Raw genomic sequence first — 18,972 nt, 5'->3', positions numbered from 1 at the left:
TCAGTGCAGCTGATGTGTTGTATTTGTGCCCTGATACATGAACAGATATCTTTCATACCTTAACTCAAAATAGCAACTATTTGTAGAGCATCTTATTTCAAGGAGGTAGAAAATTCTGATGTTTGCTCTATTTACATTGTCAGATCAGGTGGATAGTTAAATAAAACAGTCTTAGGTTCTAGCCAGGAACCAAGACTCCCAATTTTCACATTCAGGAAGGAAGTATCCATCCTTGAGAGTGTCACTTCAACTCCTTAGTGTGCTTGCAATATACTACACTTTCAGTTTGACACAGTAATCAGAGCAGACCCAGCTTCCTCCGTGGTTTCACTGGAAATGCTAAAATGTGATCCATTCCCATCGCCTCAGCATTGATCTCATTGCAGGGTGTCCCTGCTACCAAAGCACCGCCATTGCAAGAAAGAAGTGTGACGAGCTGGAGATGGAGGACGAGGAAGGCTACACCGCTTTAAATTTACGACCCTCAGCTTCAGTTATTACTCCCAGATATTCAAGCAGCAACAAATGCTCTTCTTTTAAGGCTCCAGCCAGTTGTGTTACAGTGGACAGTAAGTACAGATGGGAAGTAGCTTTTCTATCTAAATTAGGAAATAACTGAAATTTGCATGTTCATGTTGATTGCTTTAGAATCTTTCCAAACTTTATAGCATATTCTTACAAAAATGTTTGTAAAAACAGTAGAAATAATAATCACAATGGAGTCTTGAGAAAAGAAGAGAAATTCCACCTTTCTATGCATTTTTTTTGCTTTCATTTTAGTAGGACTCATTTATTACAGCAGGATACTACAAGAGAGGAAAGCACTATAGTTCTATCAAATAATGCAGGCCTTGGAAATGGAGGCAATTTCCTCAGTTCTGGGGAACAGAAAGGTTCCCTGTTTGTCAGTCTTAATAGTGAATGTAAGCTCTGATAGGAGTATACATTTTTATTTGTTTATACTCAAATTTTTTCTATAAACAAGCTGCATGTTAACTAAGGTAGTAGATTGTGCCCATGGAAAGCCTGAGACTGTAATATGACCACTTGAGTACTATTGCTGCTGCTTGTAATTTCGCCAAGTGGCTCATGTGTGAAATAAATACCATTGCTGCTATTTGCAGGTTGGGTAGAGTACACAGGGACTAAATTAACATCACTCTGGTGCTGTCTAGAAAAGATCTAGGGCTATCCATTGAGGAGGAGGATGAAGGAGAAGCTGTTGAGAAGCAGCAGTCAGAAAACCGTGGATAAAATATTAGGAAGTATGATCTAGGGATCAAGCTTCCCATAAAGAAAGAGGTTAGGAAGCTCAGAACACTTAAAATGGCCTTTTGATATGCACAGAGAACACGTAAAGTAGATAGACTTATGACCAAATTAGGTTGTGAGGGACCTCTTTAGTTCATGTTTTCCAAGATAAAGCCTCAGTTAATAAGCATTTTCATTGGATAAATAGATACTTCTCAAAAAGGCTGCAGGAAATTCAGAACAATGATAACAAAAACTGCAGTAAGAAATAGAGAGGCTCTGCAAATGGGATAAAGGTGAATGGTGATGACAGAGAGGAGGTAATACCAGTGTGGTGAGGAGAGTTGCTGTTTTTGTTGCTGAATGGGTTTTTGCTTGTCCCAGGAGCCTCTCCTTCATCTTCTGTGATGCGGCCAGTGGCCTTCGCTTCCCTCACTTTGTGCCTGGTGCTGCTGGCGGGGCTGGTAGCCCTGATGGCCCTGTGTAAGTACTGCGGTGTCCCACACTGCTGCTGTGGGAGTGAATTTCAGCTGTATGGTTGCTTCTCCTCCCCTTTCAGACTGTGCCTCCTGTCTCTGCTCTCCCAGTGGAAATAATATGGCAACAGTACAGGTCTCTCACAGAAATCCCCCCGCAACAGAGTGTCAGCACAGGTTGCTCGAGATCACTAATATCTGCACTATATTTACCTTAATGCAAGGTAAATATATATAAGTATATTTAACCTAATGCAAGATCTAACCCTAAACCTAACCTCCAACCTTAACTCTAACCTTAATGACCTTAAACCCAGAATTAAAATTAAACCCTAATCCCTAAACCTATCCATAAGCATAAATCTAATCTCTAAAACTAACCCAAATCCTAAAACTAAATGGCAAACCTAACTGTAATACATAATGCCTAACCCTAACCATAGTGACCCTACCCCAAACTTAATCCTAACCCCAACACTAGCCTATATCCCGAAGATTAAACCTAACGGTTACCTTAAAACCTTAACCCTAACCCTAGCCCTAACCTTAACTGCTGACTAGCCCTAACCATAACTCTAAACCCTAACCCTAACCCATTCCTGAAATGCTCAGTTTTCACACCTAGATGCACATTTCGTTAGCTACACTGTCTGGATAATGGTGCCCCCCTGTGACTGTTAGCGGAATATTTCACATTTACCGTCTTTTTCTTGGATTGCAAGATTTTTACAGCGACGGTAACCCTGGCTGCAAAGCATTGCGGCTGGTGCATTTGCCCAACAATTACAGCAGATTTGCCATGGAAACATTTCAATTAACAACCAAAGATGATGCCACATTATGTTTGGAAGCAGAGACAGAGACTCCCTGGCTTCTTTTTGGCAGGAGGGAAGCAGATGCAAGTGCCTAGGATGAACACTCAAGGTGGTCCATGGCATCACAGAAATGTTAGCTCAGAGGCACTTCTTCAGGTTTCTAGTCTGATGCCTACCGTTTCCTTCCCACCATTCAAAGCAGGACTGTCGCCAACCCCAGATAAAGTAACCTGTAGATTTGTCCAGATGATTTTTGAAAAATCCTTGAAGGCAGAGATGCCCTCACCTTCCCAGGTGACCTTTTCCACTGCTGCCCAACCCTCCTGGTAAAGAAAATGCAGATGATGTACACACAGTGATGGACAACCAAAAGCAGTAGACAAAAAATAAAAGAATGCCAAAAGCTACCGATTAAAGCTACAATTAAAGGTACAATTTTTTTCAAATAATCTTTGATAAGCATTTTCATGCCTTTCAGTTTTTCAGATTTCCAAGGATCCTGAGGAAGGAAAGAAGCTGCAGGAAATGAGGGAAGCATTGTGTTTTGAAGCTAAGGAGAAAAATGGTAAATGTGTTTGTTACGTAAATAAACACAAATCACCTCCTTTTCAGGGCCCATTGACACAGAGACTATAAAATCACAGGAAAAAGATCTGATCGATTGGTGTCTGGTTATAACGGTGATAGTATTTGAGATGTGGGTATGTGTACACCTAACATGCAAAAGAACTTGTCTTTCACCCCTCAAGAGCTCAGCTGATTCACGACTACCCTTAATCTTTCCTCAGTCAAGACAAAAGCCCTTATATTCCTCAAAGGTCTGTATAATACTCTCTCTGATTTCTAGAAACAAAATGTGCTCTTTGTCCAGCAAGCTGGCAAAGCAGTGGAGCTGACAACTGCTTCTACATTTCAAAGCAGAAGAAAACATGGAAGCAAAGCCAGGAGTTCTGTTCCTCAAGAAACTCCACCCTACTTGTGCTAAAAGACAAAGCAAAGATGGTACAGTCTTAACCTCATGCATTCTTTTATGTCACATGTTTTAACTTCCAGCAATCTTGCCAGCAGAAAATAGTTTGGTTGTTTACACTGCATGCGTTTCATTTTCCCTGGGTCAAGTAGCCTTCCTGCAAGTCACAAGATTGTCATGACTTGTAACACTTTCTAAGTTGTGTGCTGCAAGAAATAGTAAAATAACATATTATGAGAAATAGAATAAGCCATTGTATAAAATAGTTTAAATAGCTAATACTTACGTTTTCACAGAGAAAATAAGTTGCATATTATCAGCACAGAGGAGAGACCCAGCACACAGAATGCACTTTTTCATAATCTCTTTTCACAAGTTTTACTATTGAGGCATCTTGGCATCAAATCACATTTATGTGAAATTTAAAGAGTGGACAATTCACCATGGAGCTGTCATTTGCATGCTGCAGTGCAAAGTAACTATAAAAGGTTGTTTTCTGACCTTGTGTTATACCATCACAGAGTGGTGTGAATGATAGCACGAAGTTTAGACAGCAGAGGATTGTATAATGATCAATGAAAAAAATTTAGGGTACTATTAATTTTAATTAGTCTTATTAATTTGGGGGTTTTTTTTGCTGACTAATGAGAAAACTGTAATTTACTGTCAAGACTATACTTTCCCTTTTTGTACACAAATATCTAGGAAACTCTTTTTCACCAGCCATTAAGCTTACACAAAGCCCAAATAACCTTATTTTCTTTTTGCTACATAAAACTTTTAAAAGGACATACACTTCCCTGGAAAGCTCTCTTCTTTTTGCAGATGGAGTTAGTTTCAGATGGGCGCTCTTAACTCTTTTATTTTAAGGTATAAAGCCTGGCCTTTTGAATTTCTTTTAAGTGAAAATCAGATGGGTAGAGACAAAATAGAAGGTGGAGAAACTGAGTTTAGCAGTGTCCTGATGTCAGAATCCTGGATCACACTGTTGTGAGACACCTTAACACCACACTTTCAATGCTGAATTTGAGACGATTTTGGTATGCTATATAAATCCCTGAACAGTTTCATTCCAGATGCCTGGGTGCTTGCTTTTTCTTCCATGTTTGGTATATGCAGCTGCAGTCAGGCTGAGAACTAGACCATTTTAAGCCAGCTGTGGATTTTATATTTTGGATGAGTCCCTAAAATGCTACTAAGCAGCAGTAGGGTATCTGGAGGATCTGAACAGGCTCAGGTGCTGAAGAACCTCTTAGGTAGCACATAGACACCTAGGGAATGATTCAGGTGCCTAAGCATAAGTTTCTATGGCAATCTGAGATATCCAGTGGTATTTCCATTGACCTCCAAATAATGCCTCAGCAAGGCACAGTTCTCCCATAGGTTCTGGATCATGTCTGTCAGCCACATGTGAACACCTCAGACAGGATGGAGAACTTCTAAAGGTGCTAGAAGCCTGTATTTAGGCAACAGGCTCTGCCCTCTAGGCTAGGATTCATCTCACCTAACTTCAGGTGTCTACAGTGCAAGCAGTCTGCATCTTCAGAGCTCTTTCCTCAGGCTCCATGACAGCCAGTAGGAGATTTGGCCAACACAGTCATCATTCAGGACCACTCCCACTGAGTGAGATGAATCACTTCTCAGGCTCCATGGTATCTGTTGTCCAGGTCTCTGCTGTCTCTAACTGGAGCTTAAACGGTGCTCTCATATGTGTATCTAAACTGCAGATATCTAAAGGCAGTGGTAGATACCTAAAGGCAGACCAGATAAAGATGTTTGTTTGTTTGTTTGTTTGTTTGTTTGTTTGTTTTCTTTAAAAAAAACAATGTTTTTATAGATTCAGGGTACATTTGCCTTCTGGCAATTCAATAAACAGTGGTATTTGAATAATTCTGTAATCACAGCAGTCAGCACTGCCTCATGGAAAACAAGTATGGACAACAGGTTACTTTACCTGTTAGAGTTCTCTCCTTTGGTTGCAGAACCTTCACAGCTGAAAGATACAGGAACTTAAGTCTTATTTTTGAAATATTGTTGTGATTATTTGCTCATATCTACAGGTTTCTCTGCCACAGGATTCACAATTTTACTGGGTTGGATTAGCATACATTTCTGAAAGGAATGGATGGTACTGGGAGGATGGAACAGCTTTTTCAAGGGAAGAGACAAACTGGTAAACCTTCATTACTTAGGATCAGTGTGGTTCTATCTGATGAGTCCCAGTAAACTATATGAGACTTGTGTTTCTTCTTACTTTCCCACGTTTACCACATGTGCAATGATGGAGCATAGAGACCATAGTATCTGCTATGGAGTTCCAAATTCATGTCCTGTATAAGAAGCAGTGGGTGGCAAAGTACAGTTCAATCACGTTCACCAGACCTAAAAGGACCACCTAGCACAAATAAAATAGCTCCAAGGGGGAAATAATTCTACAATAATTCAGTGGCAAATCTTTATGATTGCAATTGTACAAATATAGATCTCATTATGTCACTGGGATATTATTAAGCCTTATCTTTTAATTTCCTAGGGTTATGTTATATGATAACGTCTTCTGTGCCTCCTTATATGGACGGATTATTTATGCCAGCCACCCCTGTTCGACAAAGCAATTCTGGATCTGTGAGAGAGTGGCTGTTCATTTTCCCTGAAGAAGCACTGCAAGAAGGGAAGTGGGATCTACAGCTATGAGACACCAACTTTAGGAACTAGAAGTTTCAAAATATTTTTATGTTTGTTTATCATTCAGTTTTCTCAGAACAGTGATTCAAATGGACAGGTCATCTTCCTCTTTGTCTGCATTTTTCCTCCCAGGCTTAAAAATGAGAGAGCAAAAGAAAACCATAAAGCTAAAAACTACAAGCAACTTGAAAGAATTAGTTACAGTCAAACAATGTTTCTTGCACGACTCCCTAGGTTGAGCACACATTCTCACAGATCCCTATATTACTTGAGCTTCAGTCAGCACTTTGCCACCTGACAGTCATAAACCTGTCCAACTACATCCTTGATGATTTCACTCACTGCATTACTTATGGTACACACTAACTACCACCCACTCATAATCCTCTTCTAGAGCAATTTGCCTAGGCATGTCTTCTTTCCTAAATCTGTTTTTCCAACTGTTCCCCTGTTTGAGGTACAGGGATACAGAAAGAACGCAAGGCTCTATTTATCCATAATGTTCTTTTAATATATGCATTAATATTTATAGAAACAAAAGGACATTTGTGAGAAGACTACAGGGAATCCCTGGAAGCAATCTCTGTGAAAAGTAGAGTCAAATGTCATGGTTGGATTAAAACATTACCTGGATAACTTTAGTGATATCATAACATTAATTGTTATGCAAATATCAGTAAGGATAATAATTATGTGCTCCATTCAGAGCTACACACAGTCAGTACTCAAACTGATGCAGAATCCACTGCCACAGATCTTACTTGAGCTCTTGGATTATAGCAACCCTGGGATCTCTGGAGCCCAAGGTACACACTATGCATCATGTGTAACTAAAGCACTTGTCATACTTCGTGAAAGAAAATTAGGCTTCCACTTCTATGGGTGGAGTTTTAATACATGAATTCTTTTCAGTTTTGTGTGTCAGCATCTGTTTTGTATTACATATGCATATAGCCCTCATATATGCATATATATCTTGTATCTGTGTGTATATGCCTTCATATTTGGAGACTTTCCTTAAAATAAATTAAAAAATAATATGTCTTTAATATTAAATATTTCCTTGGAAAATATTCTCAAAGACTGAAGCAGTTCCTTGGTAAAAAAATGAACCTCTCTTCCTAATGTGCCTGAAGATATTTGTGAACTGAATGAATTCACCATAGTCAGTAGAGGCAAGTCATAATTCATGGGCATGACTACCAATTGAACTATCTAGAATTTCTTACTATTGCAGAAGGATGTGCAAGGTATAATGCAATTAAGATACAATGTTTCATCTGTTTCAACCCCTTCAACTAGAAAAAAATAATTCACAGCAGGCATCTAAACTGCCACATTTTAACCCTTTTTATTCCCATAAAATAACACTTTTTTTTTCTTCTTTTCTTTTTTCTTTTTTTTTTCCTAGCAGTCTGCTTATACAGCTTTGTTTGATGACTGCATTATGAAAACAAATGTTAGCATTTGCGTTGCCTGCAGACTGCTTGGAGTGACTCTTTAGGGAGCATTCAATATTACTGCAGGAAGGTCAGGTCAGTGGTGGTAATGTGCAGGGTACATTTCTTTCATTTCTATGGTTGGATGGTCTTCATAAACTATTTCCATATCTTCATATAGTAAACTCCATTTGTTCTCAGCCTAAATCTTGGCCTCAACATCTTGGAAAGAGCTTTCTCCTTGTTAACAATGGCGTACTTCAGAGGGAAGAATTTATAGTGTCTAGTATCTTAAACTCAAGAAAATCCACTCTCTGTGGGGATGGAGGAGGTCTACAATCCTTCCATAGCACTGGGAATTTCAGAGAAATGGGCTTTGAAGCCCATTTTTTATGAAAAATAACAGCTAGTATTGTATACTAAGTGTGAGAATAAAGCCCTTGGTAAAGCTAGAGACATCATAAAACTTGAAAGGTTTGGAAACTAAAGAGAAGTTGCTGTCTTCAACATCCCTTCAAACAGGACATGGACAGTGAAGAAAATAGAGGTGAAGTGAATAAAGGGGTGTACTGGGGGAATGAGTCCTGCAGTGTCGTTCTGAAGTGGAAGGAGCATGACAGCTTCACATGCACCCATCTACAATGAGATAACCAAGACAGTGAAATGGGAGGACCCTAAATGTTAACTGCTGGATAGGAAAAAGCAGAATTCATGGATGTCAGGAAGAAAGGTTCAGAAACAAGAGTTGAACCAAACACCCCAGCTGCACAGTGCCACTTCATATCTTCCACTACGCTTTCTGCTCCAGGCCCAAATGGTCTCCACCATCCTTGTTATGAGCACACCTGCTGCTCTGGAGAGGGTTCAGACTTGCCATTAAATGCTGGTGCTCACAGGCTGAAACCCGCTGTCAACAAGATGCTAAATAAGATGGTGCCAATCTGCATTCGCAGACACTGTTTGCAGAAATCAACAGAGAAAAAGAACTCTTCCCTGTGAAATTCAGACAATTTGATCAACAATCAAAGAATTTGATGCTCATCTGTCTCTGGATCTTCCATCTCTGTTTGTTCTTTCCATTTCAAATCTAAATCTTAAAACATTTAGCCATTATAACATACTGCACTTTTAAATCAGTAAAAGGTGACTAAGAGACTACAAGAAGGTGCCCAGGAGCACAGCTACAGTGATAAACATGGGACTATCTCTTTATCAGCAAGTGCTCCTTTAGAGCCCTCTATCTTGTTGCCACATTCATACGTACACTCTGCCAGGGCTGATTAGAGCACTACTAGAGGTAACTAACAGAAACTGTAGTAAGGGAAATCCCAGTTAGACACAACGAGAACATTCTTCACAGCGGGAGTGACCAAACGCAGGAAGAAGTATCCAGAGAGACTGAGAGATCTCTGTCCTTGGAGTCTGCATGAACTTGACTAGACAAGGCCTTGAGCAACTTCATCAGCATTCTGTATTTAACAAAATCTTTTAACTGGTATAATTTTGTCCGTGAAGCACGGTCCTCCACTCTGACCCTGTCTTCACTTAGCCAGTTTTTGTATTTGTTTTGTGTTAAATTAAATAAACCCCTAGTCATATGGAACATCTGAAGCAGCAGATGAGGTGCCAGCCTTTCAGAACCTTCTCTCTTGACATCATGATTTTAATACCTGCTATGTTACCTGCTAGGGGAACTTCCAGAGGAAAAAGGGAAGAGGGCACAGCACTGTGCAGAAAGCTACAGACCAAGCTTTTCAAAAAGAAAAATGGTCTCCAGCTGTAGCTGGGTGGTGCAGAGAATTTGAGTTACTAAATAAAGTAGTATCCAGTATTTTTTTACTTTCTAACTTTTTATTTCCAAGTGACAAGAAAAGGGAATAGATGATGCTATTTCAGGTGGTCTATTATTGTTCCTTTGGACATACTCCCTTAAAAATCAGTCTTCCCTTCATAGTCACAAAACACAAAGTCATGGAAAGGTTTAATTTGGAAGGGACCTCTGAAGTCCATCCGGTCCAAACTCCTGCTCAGCAGGTCTAATTTCAAAGCTAGACCAATTAAGTCCAGACCCTGTCAAGTTCAGAAAAATCTCCAAGAATGGAGATGACACAGCCTCTCTGGGTACCTCTTCCAGTATTTGACCACCCTACCTGTAACTTATGACCATTGCTTCTCATCATTTCACTGTATACCTCTCAGAGTGTGGCTCCATCTTCTCCATAGCTCCTGTATGTAATTGGATTCTTCTTAGCTTTCTCTTCTCCAGGCTGAACAAATCCAATTGCCAGAGTCTGTCCCTCTAAATCAAGCACTCCATCTCCTAAGCATCTTGGTGACACCTCCCTGGTCAGCTTTAGTATTTATGTGTTTTATGGGATTTAAATTTTTTGTTGAGCCCAAAGCTCCAACTGCATACTTACAAGTGATGGAGAGAAGAGAATCATCACCTCCTTCACCCTATCAGCTACATTCTTGCTGAGTTGGTCCAGTACGTGGTTAGCCTTTGCCACAAGGGCTCACTTCTCTTATTTATTGAATCCTGTCTGTGTCTTTTTCCCCACATTGATTTCTCACTTTTCCCTCTAAGAAGATGACATTAGACTCTGGACAGAACTTCCTACCTCCTCTGTGTGACTTGCAGCTGCAAACTTTGCTCTCAATTGAATACAGATGCCTAGATTTTTAGCCCTTCAATCTGAATAATGAAAAAGGCACAGAGCTGAAGTTAGTCTGCCTCTGAGAGGACTCAAAGGATTTTTTTCTGTTGGAAAAAAGGGAAAGTTCAAAGGAGATGAAAGTCATGAGAAGGTTAAATGGAAAAGAGGGGAACTACCAAGCTATACATTTACTGGGACTCATGTCATCTCTACCTGGTCTAGTCCTGGGAATGCAGAGCCAGGCTGAGATGTGATGGGTGGGAAGAGAGGAGTTCTTCCCCTGAGGGAGGAAAAGGAGAAGTCACACTTAACACTTGAATATTAATATTTTGCCTCAGGGCATTTTAAGTGTGACTCATTCTTCTATCTCCTCCCTCTTTCTGCTTTTCTATTTGCTTCTCCTTCACAAATCAGTTAGTCTTTTAAGAGGAGCATTACTGAACCACGAATGAGTTTTCAGACAATGGATACGAATACAGAGGAAGAGGATGGATACACTAACTTATATCACCTGCCACAGCATCCAGTCAGACACTACATGTCACTGAACATCAACAGAGGTATGACTGACACCTGCTCTTTGAACTTTCTGTGCTATAGTAGACAATAGGAAAAGTCTCTGAAGGAAAGATACATACATAGATGATAGGTTACATAGATAAGAGTTTAATACATAGGTTTAATCCACTATTTATATTGTTTTGTCTGACAAAAACCAGCATACATGGATGTGAAAATGGAAGAGTGCAACTACTGTCATTACTTGCCCTAAATTTCTACAGGAAAAGACAGGGGGCTTCACTATCAAACTCCAGAATGTAGGAATCAACTTTAATGTTGTTAGATTTATTTATTGGTTTTTTTATTATTACAGGAAATGTCTAGAAAGACAGGACAATCTGACGTTAATAATAAAAAAACCCCACGTTTTGCCATCTGGACCTCAATTTTTCAGAAAATGCTTAAGATTCATAGCCTTTAAGGTCAGAAGGGATGAGGCAGCACCAGGCCTGATTGCATAGGTCATGTCATTTCACTTCTTCAAGAGGTATATTGTACTTCAAGAGGGTATCCAGTCTTGATTTAAATATTTCTTCATCTGAAAGATCCATCATACTGCATTGCCATGATCATCTGGGGATGGTAATTCTCAGGAACGTTTAAATCCAGGGAAACCTCAGTGGATATTTTGGACTCCAGAGTTTTTCTCAAATGGGCTGAAGCCCATTTGTCAAAGGCATGGAATCCCCCACCTGTTTCATTTAAACCATGTCCAGCGTCTCCTTTCAAACAGATCTTTTTAACAGGGACATCACATCTTCTTCTCAACTTGCATTTTGGTTGATCCTTAAAATACAGTATAACCTGGAAGGGGAACTCATTTGAGAGTCACCAGATGGCTCTTCATGGAGGGGTGGAGGGTTGGGAGTGCTGCTGTACAGAGTGCCTGTCCTCAGACAAGTTGTTGGTTTCTCCAGGGCGCTCTCTTCCCTTTGCTGTATGGTGGCCAGCTATCTTCACTTTGTTTGCACTGTGCCTGGCCCTCACCATAGGAATGATAGTCCTAGGTAAGTGCTGAAACATACTGTGTTCCTTTATTCATATTAACACCTTGGGATTAACTGCACTGAGGAAAGGTGGCAGTCTGACTGCAACAAGGACAGTCATAGCTCATCCTCCCCACATAAACTGTCCTTTCCTCTCCTCCTAATTGCCTGTGATGAACACTCTGCACCTTGGTGCACATAATGCTTTGAGGGAAGCATATTTTTTTAAGTCTGGACCCATGCCCAGAGCAAGGATATAGAAGTCAAGATGATATATTTTGGAAAGAGTCGGAGGAATGGATTCCGTCCTCATCCATCTATTACTCATTTATCTGCCAATTCAAATGAAATTATAAAATTCTAATGCTGACTTTCATAAATCAGTCTCTTGTTTCCCTTCTCCTCTTCTTCTGTTGTTCAAGTCTCTCTACTAGAATAACAGTATCTCCTTTGATAAACCTTTCATGTTTGTAGACTACTGTCATAAATTAGTTCATACTGGTATGTTAAAAAGAGACATACTTTTAGCATTCAGATTCGTAAGGAAATCTCACTTTTTCTGTCTGTTTTACTCAGTCATCCCAGTTTACCTGAGGGGTGCAAGAGAACTGAGGACTCATATTTATATTAACTTTTATCATGTGTGATATGGCTGTACCTATACTTTCTATCACAGAGCCTGGACATAGTCATTCTGAGCCATTGCTACCAAAAGCCCATATCGAAATACTGTTGAGGAAGGTATAGAAAAAAACCCCCTCCCCACTCTCTTCAAGGACATTTAACCAGTCTTAAAGAATAAAAGGTTTTTGCAGCCTGAAGTACATTTAGAATATTTTTCCAAAAGCTTATAAAACTTCCTTTAAAATCAACATGATTAGTTCAAGATAGTACCTCTTAAGCATATTTTTTTCATTATTTTAGTCTTTTATCAGGTTACCAAGTGACTTGCAATGGTACTGTGATTAAACTGCATTTAAAATTTGGAAATCTCTTTATTAATCATTTTGTCATCTGCTAATCTCACAATATGTGGCACTGTAGCATCAGAGGTGCATGTGAGCACACTGTTGCAAGAAGTGAATTATTTGCAATGTATGATGAAGCATGTATCGTGCAGTACCACAGTCACAGCTTTTTAGTCTCATGAAGAATATCTTTATAAACTCCAGGTCTCAGAGGTTCTAAGGCACCTGCAGGACATAACGAAAACTTGCAAGGACTAAAGGAGAAACTGTGCTTGATGAATGAGAATGATAGTAAGTAGAACTACTGTTCACACAGCCTGAAATCTACGTGTTAGGCCTTATATCAGGTTAAAAAGGGGTGTTATATGCTATATAAGTTAAATAATGAGTTGTTTTTAAAAAAAAAATAATTAGTGTAGATGTGACCCATTAAGTGCCACAAGGATTTCAGCTCTATATAACTGATCTTCCAGGTCTATGGGTGTAGACTCCTCTTCTCTTCCTTTGGCTATTTATAAGGGACTGATGTTTTCTTTCTGTTCTAGGACCCAAACGTTCACTATGCCCTGTAAACTGGAAATTGCTTGGAGGCAACACCTGTTTCTACCTTTCAGAAAGGGAGGCCACATGGCAGGAAAGTAAAGACTTTTGCATCTCTCAGAATGCCACCCTTCTTATGCTGAAAAGAAAAAGCAAGTTGGTATGGTTCCAGTCACACTGGTATTTCTCTGCATTGGTATCAACTATTCAAAACTCCTCATCAGTCAGCAAGTACCTCTTGATGTTACATAGTAACAGAGTTACTGTTCCCAAGGTCTGAGGCAATGCAGTCTGCAGAACAATTAACCACAAGTGTGTAATGATGAGGTAGCTGGCAACACAGGATATTATTCAGTCAAACAGTGGACATGATCCTGGGAAAGTTACAGGTAGTGAGTCTTCATTCGGGAAATTCCTGAATATGCTGAGAGACAGGGCTCTACAAAGAATTGTTTTCCTGATCTTACATTTAGTAGAGATGCCAGACACAAAATATTCCTGTTTGCATGTCAAATAGAGATGTTGTCTCTTGGAAACTGTTATGAGGGACTGATGAGGAGTTCAGAGAGTCATTGTCAAATTACCTTCTTTGGTTCTTTCTTGATCACCTCCTCTCTCAACAGTAATTCTTTAGGTACAGCAAAAAAAAAATACCAACAAGCTCCTTGGTGATAAAGGGTTTGCATTTTTTATAGATTAGCATATCTCAAATATCACAAAAACAATTTTATTGGATTGGATTATCATATGGAGTTGATGGCTGGTCTTGGATAGATGATACGAAACTTTCTACAAAGCGAATGGACTGGTAAGTTTTCTGAACTTAAACAGTTGGTGGTTTTTAATGTCTTGCACAGTATTCTCCCTGTGCACTGAATGAGGAAACCAAAATCCCATTAGTGGCAAAGCTTCAAGGCAGAATACAGCCACAGATGTATTTGGAGTTAAAATACTCTTTCAGGTGCGGAGGGCGTGAAATAGAGAAAAGGTCTCAGAAAACTGGCAGTGTGAGCAGAAGAAGAGGTCTGTAAACCCATACAACCAGTGACTGCTCTCAGTATTTAAACTCATTCACTTTATGAAACATCTCATGACTCTATAGGAAGGAACCTACACCTTCTTCAATGTTTTGAATGCTTACCTCCTGCAAAGCCTACATGAGCCTGCCTCCTCTACTCAGCCACAATTATCCCAAATTCACTTATTTCTTCCATCAACATTTTGAAACCTTTTCCACACAAAAGGTGTAGAGAGACGTGGAGAGAACGTGTTTACTTTCCATGTGAAATCTCACCAGCTTACTCAATGTATTTAACCTTTAATAATCATGGGTGAAAAATTTGAATTTCCATTCTGTTCTGTGTGAAGTGATCAATGTATGCAATGATATGAGAGTCCTCTTCAGGGTCTGGAGAACCTTCTTCAAGTGAGGATTCTCCAGTGCCTCCTTGCAAACACATGTTCATTTTGTCTTGCAAACTCTTTCATTGCTCATGGCTAGTAGACATCAGGCAGAATGATCTGGCTTCTGTTTGGGCAGACCATTGCCTTTCAGTTTCCAAACCCAAATTACCACTACATAAAGCAATGGTTGGAGTGATATAACCACTGGTGAGAAACTAGTGGTATTTTCTGCTTTGATGATGCTCCATACATAGGCTTTCTTTTTCATATGTTTGAGCTGAAGCCAGGTGGAAGAATGATCCTTCAGACTTGAGTTATATAAGATGTTCTTCAATAGTTTGCATAAACCTTTATAAACCTTAAAATAACTCATCAACTTTTGTAATAAGGTATGGTTGTCCAAAAGGACTTTTTTTTATTATTATTTTTTTGTATGTGACAGTTTTTAACAAGATGGTGTGTTGGTTTTTTTTCCTCCTAGGATTGATTTGTCCTCTAAGCAAAACTGTGCATACCTGTTTTATGGTAACTCAAGAGTTTACAGTTGGAATTGTTATGAGAAATATCCCTGGATTTGTGAGAAGGCAGCAGTCCAACTGATTTAAAAAGATTATCAGCAGAAAAAGAACTGGAAGAGTATAAAGAAGATTCTAGTGTTCAGATTTTTCAAAGAAGGGGTGTAAAATAATGTTTAAGACAAATTCAGAGCAGTCTTCTTTCTTCCTACTGTATTCACACAAACACAAAAATGGATGAGACAGAAAGTCTTTGCAGCTAAAATAAAACAGCAGTAACAAATACCTACAAACCAGAGACAAGATATTAGTCTCATTGTTCTAGTTCAGAAACCTCTGTCTTAGCAATGCTGACAATCTTAAGCATTAGAAATCAGAAGTGTGAAGGCCTGAGGGACCACTTCTTGTCACTCTGATTGGAATTTCATCTATAACCATTTCTACCAAGGTTCTCTCTTTAGTCCATTTGACCTTACTCAGATGATAAATGTTCTCTCACTTCTACTTGTAAAGATATGCTAACCTCTGATAACTCTTAACTATTTCCAGTCCTCCCTTCAGCACACTCTCAGTTATTCTATATGTCTCTAAAATTCCAAGGCAAGCTTTCCTCTCCTTTTCTACTCAAAGACATATGGCTCCCTTGTTCACTACACGGCAATGAAGTATCACTCAGCATCCTCATTCTCTTCTTGACTAGGTATAGTATATGAATTTTAGATATGTTCAAATTTTATTTCTACATAATGATGCATTTCCTTTACATGCAATAATATGATCTTCCAAGAATGCCCAGAAGTCAGTGCTAAATGAGCTTTAACAAACATTATACTATTATAATAATCACCATTGCAGTTATGCAGGGAGAATGGGAATAGTGATTGAATTTTTCCAAGAACAACATCTGAGGGCCATTAGTCTTCAGCTAATATGCAATATGTCCATCCTTTAACCTGATGCATCTTATCATATGAAAGCACAGATATGAGGCATGAATGGCTGCACTGATAGCTTGAATGTTGCAGCGATACTCAGAAAAGTATTAATTGCTGAATGGGGAACTGAATTTTCCAATGCATTGGAAAAATATTTTTGGTATTATATATTAATTGTCTCTTTGAATGGATTATTTTCTAAATCAAACAACTGTACCTGGTGCATCTTGTTCAGGATCGTGAGGGAAGTGACATGGATAAAAAGCAAGCTCACAACCCTGGACTTCAGGTGAGCAGACTTTGCCCTCTTCAAAGATATATTCAGAATTCTGAGTACCATGGGATAAGACTTTGGAGGAAGAGAGGCCCAAGAAAGTTGGTAAATATCAAAGATTGCCTCTTCCAAGTTCAAGAGTGGTCCATCTCAGTGAGTAGGAAGTCAGGCAGGAATTCCGGGAGGCCTACATGGATGAACAATCTGAACCAGGCAAAACTCAAACACAAATAGGAAGCATACAGAGGGTGGAAGCGGGGACAGACAACCTGGAAGGAACACAGAGACATAGTGTTAGGAGGTTAGGTTAGGAATGAGGTTAGGAAAGCCAAAGCCCAAAATGAATTTAATCTGGTGAAGGGTGTCAAAGGCAACAAGGACCTCTGCAAGTACATAGATGACAAAAGGAAGACTAGGGAAAATGTGGGCTCACTGCTGAATGAAACCAGGGCACATAAGACATGGAAAAGGCTGAGGTACTGAAAGCCTTCTTTGCCTCACTCTTTACTAGCAAGACCAGCCTTCAGGAATCCCAGGTTCCAGAGATGAGGAAAAAGTTTGGGGCAAGGAAGATGTATCCATGGTGGAAGAGGATCAGGTGAGGGAATACTTAAGCAAGCCGGACATGCATAAGTTCATAGGCTCTGATGAGATGCACCCATGAGTACTGAGGGAGCTGGCAGATGTATTTGCAAGGCAACTCTCAATACTATTTGACTAATCATGGCAACTGGGAGAAGTGCCCAAGGACTGGAATAAGCAAATGTCATTCCTATCTTCAATAGGAGCTACAGGCTATTCAGACTCATGTTAATCCCTAGGAAGTTGATGGAGCAACTAATCCTGGAGACCATTTCCAGATACATGAAACACAAGAAGATGATTGGGAATAGCCACCATAGATTCACCAACCTGATAACCTTCCATGATGAGATGATTGGCCTGGGTAGACAAGGAGAGAACAGTGAATATTGTCTACCTAGACTTCAGTAAAGCTTTCAACACTTTCTCGCATAAGAGCCTCATAGAGAAGTTATTGATGTATAGGCTCACAGACAGTGAGGTGGATTGAAAACTGGCTAAACAGATGAACCCAGAGGGTGGTGATCAGTGGCATGAAGCCTACAGCTGGAGACCAGTCACTGGTGGTGTACCCCAGGGGTCAACACTGGGTCTGACCTAGTTCATCATGTTCATTAATGATCTTGATGGTAGGGCAGAGTCTGCTAATGACACAAAACTGGGAGGAGTGGCTGACACATCAGAGGGTTGTGCTGCCATCTAGAGGGACCTCAACAGGCTGGAGAAATGGGCTGACAAAAACCTCACTAAGTTCAGTAAGAAGTGCTAAGTCCTGCAACTGGACAGGAACAACCTGTGCACCAGTACATGCTGGGGGCTAACCAGCTGGAAAGTAGCTTTGCAGAAAAGGACCTGGGGTTCTGATGAAAACCAAATTGACCATGAGCCAACGGTATGCCCTTGTGACAAAGAAGGCTTATGGTATCCTGGGCTGCATTACGAGGAGTGTTGCCAGCAAGCCAGGAGAGGTGATCTTTCCCCTCTGCTCAGCACTGGTGAGGTCATACCTGGAGTTCTGTGACCTGTACTGGGCTCTCCAGTATAAGAGAGACATAGACATACTGGAGACGGTCTAATGAAGAGCCACAAAGATGATGAAAGGACTGAAGCATCTATCCTATGATGAAAGACTGACAGAGCTGGGATGATTTAGCCTGGAGAAAAGAAGGTTTGGAGAGGCACTTAGTAATGTATATAAATACCTGAAGGGAAGCTACAAAGAGGATGGACCTGGGCTTTTTTCAGTGGTGCTCAGTGACAGGATCAGAGACTATGGGCACAAACTGAAACATGGGATGTTCCCTCTGAACATTAGGAAACACTTCTCTACTTTGAGGGTGACCAAACACTGGCAGTGGTTGCCCAGAGAGGCTGCAGAATCTCACTCTATGAAATATTCAGAAGCAATCTGGACATAGGTTCTAGGTGGCCCAGCTTGAGCAGGGAGGTTGGAGCACATGACCTGCAGAGGTCATAGAACCACAGAATGGTTTGGGTTGGAAGGGAACTTTAAAGATCACCTAGTCCAATCCCCTTGCTCTGTGCAGGGACATATTTCACTAGGACAGGCTGCTCAAATCCCATCCAACTTGACCTTGAACACTTCCAGGGAGGGGGCATCCACAGCTTCTCTTGGCAACCAGTGTCTCACTACTCCAAAAATAAAAAAATTCTTTCTTATGTCTCATTTCTACTAATGATAAAAATCCTCTTGTTATTGATCCAGGTTTGAAAGTGACTCTGAGATGTTTACATCATGTTGGAAAATTGATTTGAGTGGATAAATTGGAAAAGGTATTTTTGATGTATTTTCATGACATTTAGTACATTATGTCTGCTATAAATTTGTTGCATATTTCTATATGCATTTTGCATAAGCATGCAACTGGAACCACCACATTCAACAGTAACACA

At 40.0% G+C, this 18,972-nt stretch overlaps 2 protein-coding genes across 2 annotated transcripts; both read left to right on the top strand.

The window, feature by feature from the left end:
* The first annotated feature begins 442 nt into the window (after positions 1-442).
* On the top strand, positions 443-6,166 carry LOC104533431 (natural killer cells antigen CD94-like). The gene is made up of 6 exons (XM_010181494.1): positions 443-569; positions 1,636-1,734; positions 3,021-3,107; positions 3,390-3,544; positions 5,573-5,685; positions 6,046-6,166. The coding sequence occupies exons 1-6, from the start codon at positions 443-445 to the stop codon at positions 6,164-6,166; spliced, it is 702 nt and encodes a 233-aa protein (XP_010179796.1).
* Positions 6,167-10,741: 4,575 nt separating this feature from the next.
* On the top strand, positions 10,742-15,357 carry LOC104538330 (C-type lectin domain family 1 member B-like). The gene is given in 6 exon segments (XM_010181492.1): positions 10,742-10,853; positions 11,772-11,861; positions 13,013-13,114; positions 13,354-13,508; positions 14,044-14,156; positions 15,234-15,357. Coding segments are annotated over 6 exon segments (696 nt in total).
* The last annotated feature ends 3,615 nt before the right edge of the window (positions 15,358-18,972 follow it).

The sequence above is a fragment of the Mesitornis unicolor genome, unplaced genomic scaffold, assembly GCF_000695765.1.
Source record: "Mesitornis unicolor isolate BGI_N332 unplaced genomic scaffold, ASM69576v1 scaffold24873, whole genome shotgun sequence".
Lineage (NCBI taxonomy): Eukaryota > Metazoa > Chordata > Aves > Mesitornithiformes > Mesitornithidae > Mesitornis > Mesitornis unicolor.
This window is presented reverse-complemented; position numbering and strand designations above follow the sequence as displayed.

What these genes read in the sequence shown, in the direction of transcription:
- LOC104533431 (XM_010181494.1), top strand. Translation starts at nt 443, where the DNA reads ATGGAGGACGAGGAAGGCTACACCGCTTTAAATTTACGACCCTCAGCT. An exon ending in TGAAGCTAAGGAGAAAAATG is followed by an intron (nt 3,108 to 3,389) that starts GTAAATGTGTTT and finishes TCTGATTTCTAG; the next exon opens with AAACAAAATGTGCTCTTTGT. An exon ending in TCAAGGGAAGAGACAAACTG is followed by an intron (nt 5,686 to 6,045) that starts GTAAACCTTCAT and finishes TTAATTTCCTAG; the next exon opens with GGTTATGTTATATGATAACG.